Source organism: Lactuca sativa, chromosome 2, assembly GCF_002870075.4.
Source record: "Lactuca sativa cultivar Salinas chromosome 2, Lsat_Salinas_v11, whole genome shotgun sequence".
NCBI classification, from domain to species: domain Eukaryota; kingdom Viridiplantae; phylum Streptophyta; class Magnoliopsida; order Asterales; family Asteraceae; genus Lactuca; species Lactuca sativa.
This window is the reverse complement of record NC_056624.2, coordinates 66,793,067-66,809,825: the sequence shown is the minus strand read 5'-3', so window position 1 is coordinate 66,809,825 and position 16,759 is coordinate 66,793,067. Positions and strand designations below refer to the sequence as shown.

The 16,759-nt window shown below is 34.8% G+C and overlaps 2 protein-coding genes across 5 annotated transcripts; both read right to left on the bottom strand.

The window, feature by feature from the left end:
- Positions 1-1,173: 1,173 nt before the first annotated feature.
- Positions 1,174-4,326, bottom strand: LOC111875929 (putative disease resistance protein RGA3). The gene has a single exon (XM_023872460.3). The coding sequence runs from the start codon at positions 4,324-4,326 to the stop codon at positions 1,174-1,176; it is 3,153 nt and encodes a 1,050-aa protein (XP_023728228.1).
- Positions 4,327-6,439: 2,113 nt separating this feature from the next.
- Positions 6,440-16,447, bottom strand: LOC111875928 (structural maintenance of chromosomes protein 3). 4 transcript variants are annotated; one of them, XM_023872457.3, is made up of 31 exons: positions 16,277-16,447; positions 15,311-15,514; positions 15,057-15,098; positions 14,688-14,727; positions 14,505-14,580; positions 14,363-14,401; positions 14,207-14,274; positions 14,037-14,108; positions 13,869-13,948; positions 13,712-13,790; positions 13,502-13,619; positions 13,255-13,430; positions 12,938-13,183; positions 12,006-12,127; positions 11,761-11,905; positions 11,486-11,658; positions 11,299-11,398; positions 11,036-11,172; positions 10,751-10,952; positions 10,580-10,667; positions 10,351-10,500; positions 10,053-10,204; positions 9,778-9,969; positions 9,499-9,682; positions 8,955-9,025; positions 8,706-8,857; positions 8,304-8,472; positions 7,482-7,628; positions 7,271-7,363; positions 6,718-7,197; positions 6,440-6,632 (listed from the first exon to the last, which is right to left on the bottom strand). In XM_023872457.3, exons 4-30 carry the CDS (start codon positions 14,700-14,702, stop codon positions 6,721-6,723), a joined length of 3,723 nt encoding a protein of 1,240 aa, XP_023728225.1. In that variant the 5' UTR covers positions 14,703-14,727; positions 15,057-15,098; positions 15,311-15,514; positions 16,277-16,447; the 3' UTR covers positions 6,440-6,632; positions 6,718-6,720. The 4 variants fall into 4 exon arrangements, with proteins under 4 accessions (XP_023728225.1, XP_023728224.1, XP_023728227.1 ...); XM_023872456.3 differs by lacking the exon at positions 15,311-15,514; XM_023872459.3 differs by lacking the exons at positions 15,057-15,098; positions 15,311-15,514 and having other exon boundaries at positions 6,718-6,911; positions 7,023-7,197; positions 16,277-16,446.
- Positions 16,448-16,759: the final 312 nt, after the last annotated feature.

Sequence of the window (16,759 nt, the reverse complement as noted above, 5' to 3'; positions counted from 1 at the left end):
TTGAAGGCCAATATTGAGCAGCAGGGCACAGGCAGAACCATATTTGACTCATCTTGCACAGTTGATTCTTGGTGTTGGTATGGATCACCAAATGTAGATTTTTGTATTTTTTTTTTCAAGTTTACAGTTTACTTCTTGATTGTATTGGTTTTTTTTGTATATATCTATTTTGGAATGAGAGTGTGTTTTTGGGAAATTTTATTGAATGATTAACGACTTGTGTAGATTTTATAGTAGTAAAACATGGATCATCCAGATTTGATTTAGCCAAACACAATTTGTTTCTCGTTATTAAAATGATATGGAGATTTATGTGATGCTCTTTTAAATGTCATGCCTTTTGAAAACTGAATTGTAAAAACCGATCCAATTGAATTATAATTTAGTTGGTTCAAACTGGAATTGAATTTAATTTGTATTATCTGGATTCATGTCTTGAAAACCGAAATCAATTGGATTGACTTGGTTCCATCCAAACGAAAACCCTAAGTAGAATATGACTCGATTGATATGGGAACAACTATTAATAACTTATGTTATCCTCAGCCACCTCCAACTTTTAGCACATGATAGGATCAGCCCCTGCACTTTATTCCGTAGCCCTCAAGTTCTTTAGATTAACTGCCAGTCCTTAACTTTAGCTTTATGACCAATACAACTACTAAAAGTAAAAGCTGCATTAATTAACTTGCAGAAACCTTTCCAAGTAAATAACACAAATAAAATGGACATTTAATCATTGTTAAGATTGCATGACAGGGTAACAACAAATTATATAGTACAAATCAGTTGCAATGGACGAGAGCCATCTAGCAATGAATTAGATAAATGATGAATTATGACAGAATATTAAGCACAGCTAAAATTTGCAAAATTTGTTGATCAATTGTGATTCAAAGTCAACGGTAGCTGTAAGTTATAAGTGAGAAGAATTTTGGGATATTAAGTATCAAATTATAAAATGTTTGGATTTCAGTTCTAGACATCTTTTGTACTTGTGGCTTATACTTAAACAAGATAGTGAGAAGAGAGCATATTATTGAGCAAGCGGAGGAATGAGCGATCCAACATATATGTATGCACCAACACATCAAATAACTAATTAATTAACATTCTCCATAATTTAGTGTGACATGAGTTGCTTCCGGCTATCCTCCCCGTCTAACTGTTTCTTTATTTAGCCCTTTGCAACCTCAAATGTCGGATAGATGACCACATGGGCAGTTCTCGCATTCCAAATCCACTTATGGTGAACACTGTCAGTGAAGTGAGTGAAGTGAGGTGTTGTATTTCTTCTGGCATTGAGTCCCAATGATCCCAACCTCTCAATTCCAATGAGTGAAGGTGGTTCCTTAACTTTTGGATGCCTTGGAGACTCGGGAAAGAATCCAGCTCCTTCGAGAACGGACCAAGTGTCAAATCATTTAAGAACGCAAAACAGTCAAACATTTCATGAGGTAGGGAAGTAAGTTTGTAGCAATCGGTAATTTGCAAAGTCTTCAAAGAATGACACTGGTTGGGCAAATTGGATATTTCTAAAAGACTCTGGCAGTAGGAAATTTCTAAAGATTCAAGAGATGTGAGGCCTTGTATGCTGTTAATGGAGACCAGACCATTGCAGCCCAATATCTCTAAGGAAACAAGAGGGTGGGGATGGCATTCATCTAAGAGAATAATCTTTGGGCAATGACGAATGACGAAGCTCTGGAGGACAGGGGATATCATTTTTGAGCTGTTGGGTGCTCCATCTATCCACTTTTCCAGTCTTTTCATATTATATAGTCGGAGCGATCGCAACGATGGAGACAAAGGCTTCGTTGATCCAGTAACATTGGAACTCCTTAAACATGTCAAGCTGTCCATTTTCTCCAACTTAAGATCCCGCAGATGTGGTAGGTGCTCAAGCATCGGAAGAGAGAGGCATCTCCAACATCCAGATAATGTGATATCCACCAGCTTGTCAAGGGGAGTCTCTTTCCCATGGATATTGATTGCCATCTTCATTACCCATTCTGGAAAATTATCACCAGAAAATCTTCTAATTCTCAATATTTTCACACCTCCAGGGGGTTGCAAGCCTCCCAATACTTCCTTGTCGTTTCTGTGGTCAACTCCATAATTTGTACTCCAATTAAAGTCAATCTCGTTCAAATTTTTTTTTCCAGATAAATCTGCCATGACTGCATCCTGTTTGCTACTAATATTTTCTAGATTGGAAATACAGAGCTTTCCACTGAGGTGTTTTAACCGGCTTAGCTCTTTAATACCGTGTCCATCATTTCTAAGCATGCCCAAGGAATTAGGCATTAATGTTCGAAGAGAAGTCAATTGCCCCACGATATTGTTGGGAATGCTTTCTTCAGATTTACAAAATCTTAGGCTTATCAAATTTTTCATGGATTCTGGAAACTTGTTAAGATGATAGCAATTTTGCAACTTCAGAGTTTGCAAGTGGTATAATTTACCAATCGATTCAGGAAGAACACGGATAGGCGTAGATGACAATTTAAGATACCTGAGATGCACCAACCCTCCAATTGAATCGTCTAACTTCTTAATACCATATCCGTTGAGTTTTAGGATGCGTATGCACTTTAATCGTTGAAATGAAAATTTCTTCTCAACTTCACCTTTGATGAACAATGTATGCAAACTTCTAGCCATTGTATTCTTTTCAATGAACATAGAAACCTTGGTGTTGAATTCATCATCCTCATTCTCTTCTTGGTAAAAAGCAAGATGTTTAGCCTGAGGGATACATGCAATGTCATCATTTGTTGCATCCACCAGACATAAGCTATCATGTTTTGAAAGTGATAATGAAAGATCATGCACCAGATCATGCATGCTACCATAATTGATGATGTGACCATACTCATCCTTTTTAACATCTTCAAACAACGAATTGTTTACCAAAATTTGAAAAATATCATTCCCCACATCCTCCATCTCCTTGTTTCTTTCCTCATCCGCTTGAACCAACCCTAAAGCCATCCAAAGTTGAACCAGTTCTTCCCTTTCCATGAGTGTATCTTTTTCAAAGATGGAACAATATGTGAAGCATTGCTTGGCCATAGAATTGGGGAGATTATCAAAGCTCAGTTCCAAACTCTTTTGAACTCTCTCCCTTTCATCTTCTAGATCCCAAACTTTGCTATTTTTGATGGCCAACCACTTCTCAGGGTCACTGTAATTTTGCAACATACCTCCTATTACATTTAATAGCAACGGCAAACCACGACACTTTTTGATAATATCACGCCCTATCTCCTCCAATTCAGGTTGTGGTGATTGTCCCGCTAGAAAGGCTCTCTCTTTAAAGATGTACCAACAATGATTATTAGAAAGACATTTTAAAGGACATGAATCCATTGCCATAGCCTTAGTTCCGATGTCAAGTTTCCTGGTAGTGACAAGAATGCTACTTCCAATTTGTGACTTCACATTTATCATAACACTACTAAAATCTTCCCAATATAATCTCTCTTCGTTCCAAACGTCATCCAGGACTAGCAAATACCTTTTTGCTCCTAACTTCTTTTCAAGATCTTGAACTAAATTAGCCATTGTTTCCGACTTAGGTTTCTCTCCTACAACAGATTCATAGATCTTTGCCAGAAGTGTGTTGATGTCAACCTTAACCGACACACACAACCAAGCTTTCACATCAAAATGTTGCTGGATTTTTGAATTATTGAAAACGGACTTAGCCAGAGTGGTCTTCCCTATCCCGCCCATTCCCACAATAGGAACAATCGTAAGTTTTTCTTCTTTTCTTGACTCGGTTAAAAGGTGTATGATGCGCTCTTCATCCTCCTCCCTCCCAAAAATTTTGATTTCGCCTAAATTTGGATTTGTCTCCGGGTAGGGACGATATTGAACAACAGGGCCCGGCTGTTCATTTTGTAGTCCCAACTCGTTTGCAGCCTTATTGATTTGAGACAACTTTTCGTTAATGTTTTTGATTTTATGACCCATTTCACTACCAAATAAAAGCTTTTTCATGCTTGGGAGAGAGGGTACCTTTGTTCCCACCCGATCTCGCTTCTTTACCTCACGCCTCAACATTTCGTAGTGAACCTCATCCACCACGTCATCAGCTTCACCAACCACATGTTTTAGCTGTTTAAGCCACTCCATCACGCCATGTTTTTGACCTTTCTGATTCTCGGCATCCTGTAACTTGGCACGAATCATTTTCAAGGTCTGTTCAAGTGTCTGCAACTTCGTTTTGTAACCCCAAGCAAGGGCGATTTCGTTGGCAGCTATCGATGCCACCTTTTTCAGGATCACATCGGCAGCAATAATGACCAAAGCGTCAGCCATTTACACTGTTGAGAGAGAGAGAGAGAGAGGGTGAAATATAAGGTCATAGAAATCACAATTCCCAGCTCACAGCCCAATAAAACGACGTGGAGGACCCGTTGTTTAAAATAATTTTAGCAAAGAGATGCTGTTACATATTCGATATTAATTTTAGATAAAACTGTAAAATTGTGGGTAGAATTCTAAGTATTTCTGATACTGAAGGTCTAAAATCATGAATTTTCTGTAAATTTGATCCTAAAAAATTAAAATGACTATTTTGCCCCTTTATTTTCCTTTTTACATATTTTCTTATTATTCAAATAATTAAAAGTAAATAATGGGTCCTAAAGAAATATGACACAATCTTCATCTTTATCAGCATGGCATTAAGATTGAAACCATATGACTAAAGATGGATGACGATGAGGTTATCTGAGATGAAGAATGCTCATCTACAAGACCATAATGAAGAATGATCATCTGCAAGCCCGTATATCCAAAACAATACTTAATGGAGTACCAAAACACTAAAAATTAAAACCATTGCCATTGAAAGAAGTTGTTGAAATCAAATACCTAACACAGAAAACCTTGATGAAATAAAACTTGATGAATGAAGTTTAGAATCCCAAATCTCAATTTACCACAAAACCCCTAGAAAACCTTGATGATGTCGATGGGATGGAGATGAACCGGTGATGAGTTGATGAACCGGTGATGGTTGAATTACAACTGAGAGGTTAGAATAGAAGGGTTGGAGAAGATGTTACAAATCTCGATTTATCGAAAAGCCCCACCTTCAAGAACCAAATTCATGTTCTTCTTCAGAGATCAAACACAAACACCCCACCTTTGAATCTAAGGCTTCACTGGAAAATTCAAAGAGAACAGATAGAGGAGATGTCAAGAATGAGAGGGGTGCAAGAGATGTTACTGATAAGGGCTCTTGTTATTGGTACATTGGGTTGGGATGGAAAGCTTGACGAGGAGCGAAGGTTTGGTTTTCAGTTGAATAGGTGGTAGAAAATTTGGTTGCCTTGATTTAGCCAAACATAGTTTGTTTGTTCACTCATCACTTACCACCGCCTGCCGCCACTACCACCCACCTACAGTGACCACCACCACTACCGCCACCGCCACTACCACCTACCACTGTCACCGCTTCCGCCACCACCGCTACCGTCACCACTACCTACCACCACCTGCCACTACCACTACCATCACCGCCATTACCACCCACCACCACCTACCACCGCCACTGCCACCGACATGAATGCTCAAATAATAAAATGAAATTTTACTATTTTGTAGTTTATATAATATACATTTAAGATAGAAAACAAAATAAAAATAAACAAAAATGACAATTTTGTCATTTTACATGGATTAGAATTTCATTTCCTGCCAAATAAAACTTGGAATTAATTCCAATTCAATTTTCTGTCAACCAAATAATATAGGAAATTGGATTCAAATTCCTTACAGATTCATTTTTCAATTCCGATTCCAATTCCTTAGGAAAAATTATGGGAACCAAATGGCACCCAAGTATGGACCAAAATACCCTTGAAGCCTTGAAAAAACTATCTAATATCAGCCAATCTCATCTCGGACATGTGATCCAACTATGCATGGAATTGGTTCTCTAGTTCTAACAAAAAAAAAATATATGAGATAATCATTTGGATCTGTAAGTTATGTAGAATTACAAATAGTAACTACTATATTAAGGTCCTTATAACATATATGCGTCCAAAGTGAGCTCAACATTCTGTCTTCATTTTTTACATAAAACTAGCTGCAGACACACGCCTCAATACATCTTTAAACGCCCATGGTGGCTTTTACGTTAATGACTTTATATTAGTAATCTAGTCTAAGATATAATAGAAATTAAGATTAAATAATTAATATTGGTATCTAAAGCATCCACAAGGATTTTTTTAAACTTGAAGTTTCTTTAGAAACCAACAATTCAAGTTTTTTACTTTGAAGAATCTTCTTGACCAGACCGGATGTTTTAGGCCACATGCATCTGCCCATTGGTTCTAGGGTGATGCCAAGATGGCCATATGGCAATGATGTGGCAATGCCATTACAATACAACCAGAGCAAATAACAATACTAGGGATGAGATTAAAGTATTATGTCTATCTGCTTAGTTTGTACAAATATAGTTTCCAATTAAACACAAACATTGACCAAAGTTTAATCAATTCTACCATCACAACAAATACTAAACATACACCAAATAACAATGCAATAAGACGCATACTGGCTTTATACATAATACCAAACTAAATCCTACAGCCTTTCTTCCATTACTGCACCAAAACAAACCAAAAATTAGTTTTAAAGTCTTCTAATTTCAAAAATTGTATTTCTAATTTAACATCATATACCACTTACATCTCATTCAGCATTATGGGATTGATCATGCTCGATGAAATCCAACGCCTCTTCCATGGTGACAACATTGACACGACTAACACGGTTTTTATGCGTGACACCATAAATCTTGTCAGCAACTTTCACCAGTTCGGACCTAAACGTTGTTGTGATGAACTGTGTGTTTGCCATATCAGCCAAACGCCGAACCATATCTACAAACAAACAAATTGTCAACTCCCTCAACAATATACTAAATTTGCAAATGAAAAAGACGTAAATGCCCTCAACTTGAAGTATGAGAGAGGGAGGGATAGGATTATTACTTCCGACTGCTGTTCGGTATTGAGGGTCAAGTGCAGCATCGATTTCATCAAAGAGGTAAAAGGGAGCAGGGTCGCATCGTTGTATGGCAAATATGAGAGCTAATGCTACTACAGTTTTTTGGCCTCCAGATAACTGCTTCATGGATTGTGTGTCGCCTTGTCCAGTAAAAGAAACCTGAAATATCAAATATTATATTAATTAATCACAAACAACAATCAATTATCATCTAAATGATATATAAACATACCTTCACTTTCACTCCAATGTATTTTTCAACACGTCCCTCTCTGTCAGGTAGAGGCCCATCCTCATCATAGTCATTATCAACAGGATCGCCATCCTGTTTTTTTTTTTTTTTTATAAAAAATGAAAATGCAAGAAGTTAGAAGATTGAAAAAATGGAAGAAATTTATAAGTTGTATGACAAAAAAAGTACATATAATAAAAAGCAAAGCAACCTTCTTCTTCATCATGATCAAAATCCCATGACCACCTTGGACAAGTTCAGAAAATACTTCTCGAAAATGTTTAGCCACACCTTTAAATGTCCGCTCTATAGATTCATCCTTACGTTGGTCCAGCACTGATATAAGCTCTTTGATTTTCTAATACACAAAACACATTGTTAAATATATTTAAATTATTATGCTACTTGTAAAAATAGAAGGAAACAATACGAGGGCAAATATGTAAAATGGCGGGACTTAACGGGGAAACCTTGTTTTCCCCACTTTCTTTGCTCTGTTTATATTATTATGTCAAAGAAAAACATCTAGTTTACCATTAAGGGCTTGTTTTTTTTTCCATTATGGAGCTGTTTCTTTTTGACTTAATGAGCTCAATACAGTTATGTAAAATAACTTAGTGAGTTAAAGCAAAAAAATCTGGCTTAATATATTAAGACAGCAACCCTTTAGATATCTTCACTTCCTTTCACAGTAAAATTGATAAACTTGAACAAAATTAACAGACTTTGTGAAATTTGTTTTATGAAATGTAAAGATAAAATGGTCACTTAGTCTCATTCAGACAATTTAGTCTATCTAGAAAAGAAACAAAATTTATATATAAATGACAATATCTAGACAAGACATCTTTACCCATTCAGCCACTTTACCTATACAAGACTTAATGGGAAAAAAAACAGCCTTCAAGTGTTGTATGAACAAACTCTCTTTCTTTTTTTGACAGAACAAACTGTCTGAATGTGCATCAATGACTATTTTACCCATTAGGTCCAATCCATTAAGTCAAAGTGGGGGAGGGAAATGATTAATTACCTCATCACCAGCATCAAGCTCTTGTTGTCGTTTCTGAAGTTCTTCTCTTTGATCTGTAAAGTTTGCATATTGATCGAGTGCTTTCTTGTTTACATGACTAAACTGCTTTAACTGCTCGTTGCACTTGTGCAGCATTTTATATAATTCCTTTATGCTCTTCTTCTTGTGCCTGTAATGTAATGTATTTTCACCATGTTAAAAACACAAAAAAGGAAACCACCTTAATTTACAGATTACTAAAAAAAAAAACTGTCACTTCAATATCCACATTTGCCATGCATTAGACTAGGACTGGTATTGGTATCTGGTCCGAGTAAAAGACGTAAATACCCTCCTCATCCTCAGTCAAAAATAGCCCTAGAAGTTTAGTTACTTTAAATAAGATGGTGAAGAGAGTAGTACATTTCAAAGGCATCTGATGATAATGGACCCAATTCTCTAATTTTCTTGTTGAACTCTTCTTGTTTTGCAAGTAAAATGTTTTTTCTACTAATAAGTTGTTCTGCTCTTTTATCTTCATTTTGGCGTGTCTTTTCATACTCCTCCAAACGAGCCTACACTTCAAAAGAAAATGTATTATTACCAGAGAACAGTTGTAAATCACTACACATATATCTGCAATCTTTCATTGAGAGATAGAAAATAAATTACCTTTGAATCAGCCTTCTTCTTGTTGATTTTCTTGATTTCCTTGTTGCGATCATCTATGCTTTCAGAAACTCCTGTTGATATTTGAAAAGAAAACAATATAATGCTTAGAAAAGGAAACCAATTAATTATGTTAGAAACTTGATGTAGAGAATGAATCTAAGGTATTGTGTCTTCTTTCCCCATTAAGAATAAGTCCTAAATTTTTTTACATTCTCTCATTTATTTTAAGACATAGCAATGTATTTTGATTTATATGCATATTATATATAGCATTCAACTTCCATTTATTTCTATTACAGTATTTTACTTTCAATTATATTCTTATTAAGGCCAATATTGCACTTCAAAAGTCCACCCAATTAGATTATTAGAGCATTGTACTTTGAAAAATCTACCAATATTTTTCAAAGTATAATGCTGTAATAGAAAGAAATGAAAGTATGTTGCTATTTCTTGCATTTTTACACCTTCCATTTCCTTAATTATTTTTTAAACAACGTTAATGGGAAATAAATAAGAAGCAGGGGCTAGATTGGTTGGTTACTTTTGAGCTGTTTTTTCACTTCTTCAACAGCCATTTTTGCCTCTAGAAGCTCCTGCTTCTTTGCATCAACTTCACCATTTAAATTATCAGCTTCTTGAGACTGTTGAACTGCCTCCAGTTCTTGTCTCCTTCTAACAAGATTTGTTGATAGATTCGTCTCAAGCTCTGCTTTTCTTGTTTCAATCTACCAATCCATAAAAATATATATATTATTTAAAAAAAATTATTAATTATTTTTTTAAATAACTCCAAGCAAAAACTACTATTATATTAGCAAACCTCTACTCGGGTAGCTCTACTGGCTACAAGCCTTTCTTTAAGTTCTGCTATTTCAGGATTCAAACGTGAGAGCAGAGTCTTTTCCTCTGGGCTTAAATGATCAACAAGTTCTGTTCTCATTTCATCTCTTTTCATTTCAATATTATTTTTCACTTGCTCGATTTGAGTCTCCACATTTGCAAGCAACTTCCTCTGAAATTCAATCAAAAAAAGTTAAAAAAGAACAAAAAGATTGAAATAACTCATGAAGCTAGCAATGGAAGGAAGGAGGAAACCTTCTTTTCAAGAGCTTTAGAGATGTTCAGGCTGTGCTTCTTAGCATTAGCAACTTCTTGTTTAAGCTGTTCCACTTCTGATTTCTCATGTGCCAGCTCAGCATCATCTTTCTGCTGCTCAGCAACTAATGCATTGATTTCCTTGTCTATAAGTAAGGAGAGTCAAGTCATCACAACACTGTACAAAAGACGTAAATGCCCTCATACTCATCATCAAAAACAGCCCTAGGAGACAAGGGACCCCACTCAAGACACCTTGCTTGAGAATATATATAAAAATGAAAAAGAAAAAGGATATCTTGAAGTTCTGATCTGACATTTTGGAGTTCATTTTCCTTTTCAGTGATTGACAAGGCATTTTGTCGAATGAGGTTCATAAACTTAAGCTTTGAACGCCTTTTATCATAAAATCCACCTGTCATACCACCCTTTTTGCTAACTTGATCACCTGTAACAAATTTAAAAAATTAACAGAAATATATAAATGAAAAAAGAAAAGCAAAAAACAAAAAAGGATAAAACAAAACCTTCAACAGTAATGCAGTCCAAACCATCAGTACGTGCAACACGAGTAGCAACATCCAAATCTCTACAAATCACTGTTCTAGCAAACACCTGAAAAAAATAAATAAAATAAAAAAACTAATATTATTATCACAGCATGAAAAACAGAAAAGGAAACATGGGAAACTGCTAACCTGAGAGAATGCCTGCTCATAATTGGGAGAATATTTTAATTTCTTGAGAAGAGGAATCACATCAGAAGTTTTTGGATAAGTGACATGAGGAGCTTTGACACGATTAAGGGGTATAAATGTAACTCTACCACCTTTCTCTGCATTAAGGTGTCGAATTACTTGTGTTGAAATGTCATCATTTTCAACCACCACATGGAATAAGCTGCATAGAAAGAAAAAAAATACAAGTTTATATAAGCAAGAAATTTTAGAAAGACAAGTGTCTAGAAAAGACTATGTGAAAACCTGTTTCCAGCAGTAACTTCAACAGCTGTGAATAAATTTTCATCACATTCAAGCAACTCGATAAGTGAACCAAACACTCCTGTAATGCTGTACTCTCTGCAGATTCTTCTAACTGTACTGATTCCCCTCCTTATATCCTGTTATTTTTAAGATAAAAAAAAAATTAATTCACTTTCATGAATATGACAACATTCAAATCTTCTAGAAGCAAATATACATTCAATAATGATAAGTACAAATGTATTTATTAAGTATTAACATACCCCAGGAGTAGCATGATCCAAGGCTTTTTCTGCTTTCACAACTTCTGATTTAAGACGTTCGATTTCAGCTGTAATTTCACTTTCTGTTCCCCATAAAGCCCTAAAAAGGTTTAAAAAAATCAGCATCTGATACATTTAAACTGAAATACTGTTATACTCCAATAAAAACGAAAAAAGGTATACATACTTTCGCTTATCATGAAGCTCATCTCTTTTTGACTTATGTTTATTGAAACCTTTGCGATAACTAGATATTCGAGCTTCTAACGCATTTATCTCCTTTTGACGATTTTTGACATGTTCTTCTTGTGCTTCCATATCTCTCTCAAGTTTACTGATTTCATCATTCAGTAGATTCTCCTATTATAATATAACAAAAGGAAACCGGTTTATAGTTAAGATCTCACAAACATTATTTCCATTCATGTATATGTATATATGTAATGTAATGATTATACATACCTGTTTCTCATTTGAGGACAAAACCTTGTTATACTTATCAATATCTTTTTGTAGCCATTCATCACGTGCAGCTTTAGAACGAAATTGTGTTGCACGACCTTGTTTCTGATAGAGTACACTCAGCTGCTTTTCTTTTTTCATAATTCTGTCAGAAAAACAAATCAAGACCAAATAAAAAAGTCAAGAGAGAAATTAAGAAGAAACACTAAAAAGTCAAACAGAAAAAGGAAAGTATGAAGAAATACTCTTTGGTGATGTCCTCTTCTGCTTTAACTTGTTTGTCATATAAAGGTTTGGTTTTGTTTAACTCTGATGTGGATTCTTTGATTTCTCTCTGAAGAACCTCAAGCTGCTTTCCAGCTTCATCCTACACCACAAAATTTTATATTAAAAAAGTAGAACAGCTTCCTGAAATATCCACAAGTTCTTCCACATCCTTGAATTTTGTATAAAATTATATGTGAAGTGATTTAAACTGTTATAAACTAATTAAGATATTGACTTTACAAAAGTGACTTTTATGATGAGATAGGTCTCAATTCGTATTGTTCTTATTTCTTTACTTTAGAGTTAAATGCAAGAACAAGAGATGTACTTTCAATAATTTATTTATTATAATGCCCTAATAAGAAACAAATTGGATGTACAATGCTACAATTAGGTAGATTATCCAAAGAACAATGCCTCTTTAATAAATAAATAAATAAATAGTTACTCTGCTGTAATAGAAAGAGCTAGAAGTAGACTGCTATAACACATACTATCTCTTTTTCTTTTAATCTACAATGAAATTGCAATGTACTTTCATTGATCTGTTTATTATAACATATTAACATTAGCATCATACTTAATCTTTTCCTATTACAGCATCGTATTTTGAAAAATCTACCCAATTATAGCAATGTCATCCATATGAGAAGCCTTTTTCACTGCTATAATTGGGTATATTTCTTAAATTCAGTTGTCATAATAAGAAAAAGATTGAAAGTAGAAGGCTATAACTGGGTAGATTTTAAAGAACATCGCATTAGTAAGAATAAAAAACTGAAAGTACAATGCTTTAACAGAAATAAATGAACATAAGATGCTATAATCCACAAATAAATCAAAGTACTTTGCTATTTTTTGAATTTAGCCCTATAATCTATGTGAAGTGTTTATGAAGTTAAAATAATACCTTTGCTTTACTACTCCCAATGATTTTCTCTTCAAGGTCTTTCACATCAAGCTCAACCTCAGTGTGCTTTTTAACAGCTACTGTTCGTTGTTTCTCTATTGTCTGTTTCTCTCTAGTCAAACCCTGAACTTCTCTGGTCAAATCTTTAAAAGACTTGTCTAATTTCTTTACTTCTTCCTCTTCTTCTACAGATGCATTATACTTCCTAACTAACTCCTCAGATATAGCATTTCTCTCCTCATCCACCTGGCATCAAATGAGACATGTTTATACAAATCCAAATAAAATAAGAAAGAAAAGAAAAGAAAAGGATTTACCTCAACCAATTCCTTTCGTGCATCATTAAGTTCTTTATCATAAATGGTGTATTCTAGAGACTTCCTCTGTTTATCAAGCTGTTGATACTTTTTCAACTCTGCTTTCTCTTCATCCAGCTCTCTTAATCTCTCATCCAAGTATTGCACAACTTGAATTATCTGGTTTCTCTTGTTTCCTGATTATATACAAAGTTCAAGAAAAAGCATCTGGTATATGAAAAGTATAAAATTCAAAACAATAACTTGCCAGTTTCTTGCATGATTTTCAAGCTTTCACGCCTTCTCTCTTCATAAACTCGGGTCCCACCAATTTCCTTCAGTAGATCAAGTCGTTCAGCATCTTTCATCAAAGTCAATGATGCAATCTACAATAAACTCATGGGAATTATTTATTATCAACAAACTTAATTATATACAAATCAAAATCAAACAAAGGAGATGCCATATTATTGCCTACCTTCCCCTGTTGCACAACATAATATGGATTGGAACGGGAGAACCCTGCACTTTCTAGAAGATTCATAACTTCAGTTTTCCTGCAATTTTGTTGTTAAAACACTTATTAATATTAAGGGTAGAAGTGGAAAGACTGTTATTCATATTGTGGTACTCACGTGATATGCTTCCCATCAAGAAAATATTCATCCTTTTTTGTCCCGATTGTTCTTCGTAGATGCACCTCCTCTTTATCAACCTTTAAGTGGTAGAAAAGAATTCAGCAGCCAAAATAGAAATTAGGGAAAACGTTTTATTAAGTTCATAAGTAGGTGATGAAGATTTACTGGGATGCGATTGTCAGAGTTATCAAATACAATCTCAACAAAAGCTGAGAGAACTTGGTGTCCTGCTCCTTCCTGAGAAATGTTAATATAAAAAATGGTGATTAACTTATCAAAAACCAATTAATATATGATTAATTGATAGGTCATAAAAACATAAGCAAGGAGCATACATGGAGGAAGGCGTGTTTATCTTCATTACGTAGGTTATGAAAGAGGTCGCTTATCACAAAACGAATTGCTTCAGGAATAAATTAAGTAAGTTAGAATGTAATTCTCAATTAGTTAGAAATTAGATGATTGAAATTGAAATATTATGCTACACATACCTGAAAAGAAGTTTGATTTGCCAGATCCATTTGCACCAACTGCAATATATGAACAAACAGTATTTTATGAGCATAAGAAGTAAAGATAAATATGAATGAACAGCATATAAGCATAACAGAAAAAATGAATGAATATCATTACCAACACAGTTAACTTTTGGACTGAAATCATCAGTTGCAACTTGTTCTTTGTAGCTCTTAAACCCTTCGATGATGACCTTCAGTATAACCCACACATAAATGTCAAAATCAAGATGAGAAAAGCGGAAAGAATAAGTCAAAAAAGAGGAAAACCAAAAGAGGTCAAAGGATCTAGGACAATTACCTGCTTTATGTACATTTTGATAAACCTAGCTTGTTTGAACCTACACATAATCATATTGAAAAGGGCATCAGTGTAATAAAAAACATAACTAATATGAAAACCCAGCCTAATAGTGGAAGCAAGAAGTAAACTGGAAGTGCCTGCTTGACACAGTGAGTTTTTGACAATGACAGCCTTGAGAGTGAGAATAGAAGATAATGAGAAACTCAAATTCGTTCCAACCCTGATTCTATATTTGTAATCAATGGACAATGGATAACTTTATAAAGAAAACTAACCCTAAAATCGGCTATTAATCCTAATAGATAATCTTATAATTAATGGAAAACTCAATTACTCAAAACTGGAAAGTGGAAACATCGCACATACCGTTTTAGTTCTTGTCTTCTTGACAGCCTTGAAGTTTTGAGTCTTTTAAAGTTTGAACAGTCAACAATGGAGAATCAGAGGACAGAGAAACAATCAGATTGAGAAGCCGAAGGTATTTTTCAGAGAATGGACAATCAATCAGAGAATGGAGAAGGAATAGAAGAAAAAGAAGTGAAGAACAATAGGTATTATTCAGAATCAGTTTTCAAGAATCGATTATCAGAAAATGAGAAGGAAGAAGAACTGTCGCTCACTTGTAAGAATCGAGATTTTCAATTTTGGCTGATGATTTTTGTGGTCTGCGTGACTATGAAAGGAGAAGAAAGAATCCAGATCTGCTAAATTATCTTGTGGTAAGTAGGCCCTTTTAGAATTAGGGCCCGAAGCCCTAACTTAGTTATGAATAAGGTAAGGCCGGCCCTCAAAGCATGAATGAGGGTATGAACAAATCTCGATGTCTATGTATGATATTATCAAACAATAGCAACCAGTCAAATTCAATATGTTTTCATTTCAGCTTCAAGTTCTTCAGGATACCAAATCAAGCACACAGCAAAACTATGTAGAAGAATTGGATTACATAGCATCTGGACTCAATTCATACTAAATTTTGCAAAAGATCATCTAAAAAACTACCATAATGGCAAAATTTTGTACTTAGAAGTGCGTAAACATCCTGAATCAAATCACAAACACTACCATGTAAACCCTCGCTACATAAGACATATATTTGCACTTCATTCAGCAAAAATGATTGTAGTAAAACGTTATCTAAATAACCTGGATCTACCAAAAAAAACGTCTAGTACTATTAAAATTGCATAAGTAACCTTTCCGTCAGACAGCAACGTCGCCAATAGCAACCTCTTTCAAGCATACAACAAGAAAAAAACACGCACTTAACTCAGCAGAGACGATTAAAATGCCATGTTCAATTGTGCGAAAAAAATTATGTAGAATAACACGGACCAAACAACAAAATAAGTATGTAGAGAACCCTTATACAATGCGAAAGTGGCACCAAATTTAACAGATACAACCAAAAATGCCCTAGTTTAAACATATAATACTCAAAAATCGACTGAAAGTAACCGGATCAAACAGGTGAGCAATTAATTCTTCTAACTATACATTTTGCCCTAGTTTTGCTCTAGATTTAGTAATCAGAAGTATTAGACTGAATGTTTACGAATAAATTGCGTGAGAAAAGGCAAACTTACTCAGGCAAAGAGAAAACGTTCTTCGAAGCTTACTGTTCCGGCGAGTAACCGTCGCAGACACTTGGGAGTATTAGCAGTGACAGTGTCGACTCAGCGAGTCGCTTGCTCCATTTCTCTTTCTATTTTCCCTCCCTTTGGTGTTCGCCGAATTGAGCGCAGTTCTGTAGGTCTACGCGTATTTAGAGGTTGTTTGGGATTTATTTTGAACAAAATGACTTTTTTAAGGATTGACTTTATGGTAACAATTCTCAACACCCTGGTAAAAAAAAAGAAATAGGTCGGTAAGGTTTTGAAAACCACACGAGTTATAATATTAGTCGGTAAGGTTTTACAGTTTTACGAGTTTGATGGTTCAACTGGTCAGTTGGATTGGTCTCAAATATCAAACGATGTTATAACATTTAAAGTAAATTACACAAATCGTCTCTTGTAGATGTTTCAAAACGTACGTTCAGTTTCTATTTTCAAAAATTAACTTGAACC

Excerpts from the sequence above, each read along its gene's own strand:
- LOC111875929 (XM_023872460.3), bottom strand. The coding sequence starts at position 4,326 with ATGGCTGACGCTTTGGTCATTATTGCTGCCGATGTGATCCTGAAAAAG.
- LOC111875928 (XM_023872457.3), bottom strand. Across the intron at positions 13,184-13,254 it reads CACGAAAGGAATTGGTTGAG|GTGGATGAGGAGAGAAATGC; the intron begins GTAAATCCTTTT and ends ATTTGATGCCAG. Across the intron at positions 10,668-10,750 it reads ATGAGCAGGCATTCTCTCAG|GTGTTTGCTAGAACAGTGAT; the intron begins GTTAGCAGTTTC and ends TATTTTTTTCAG.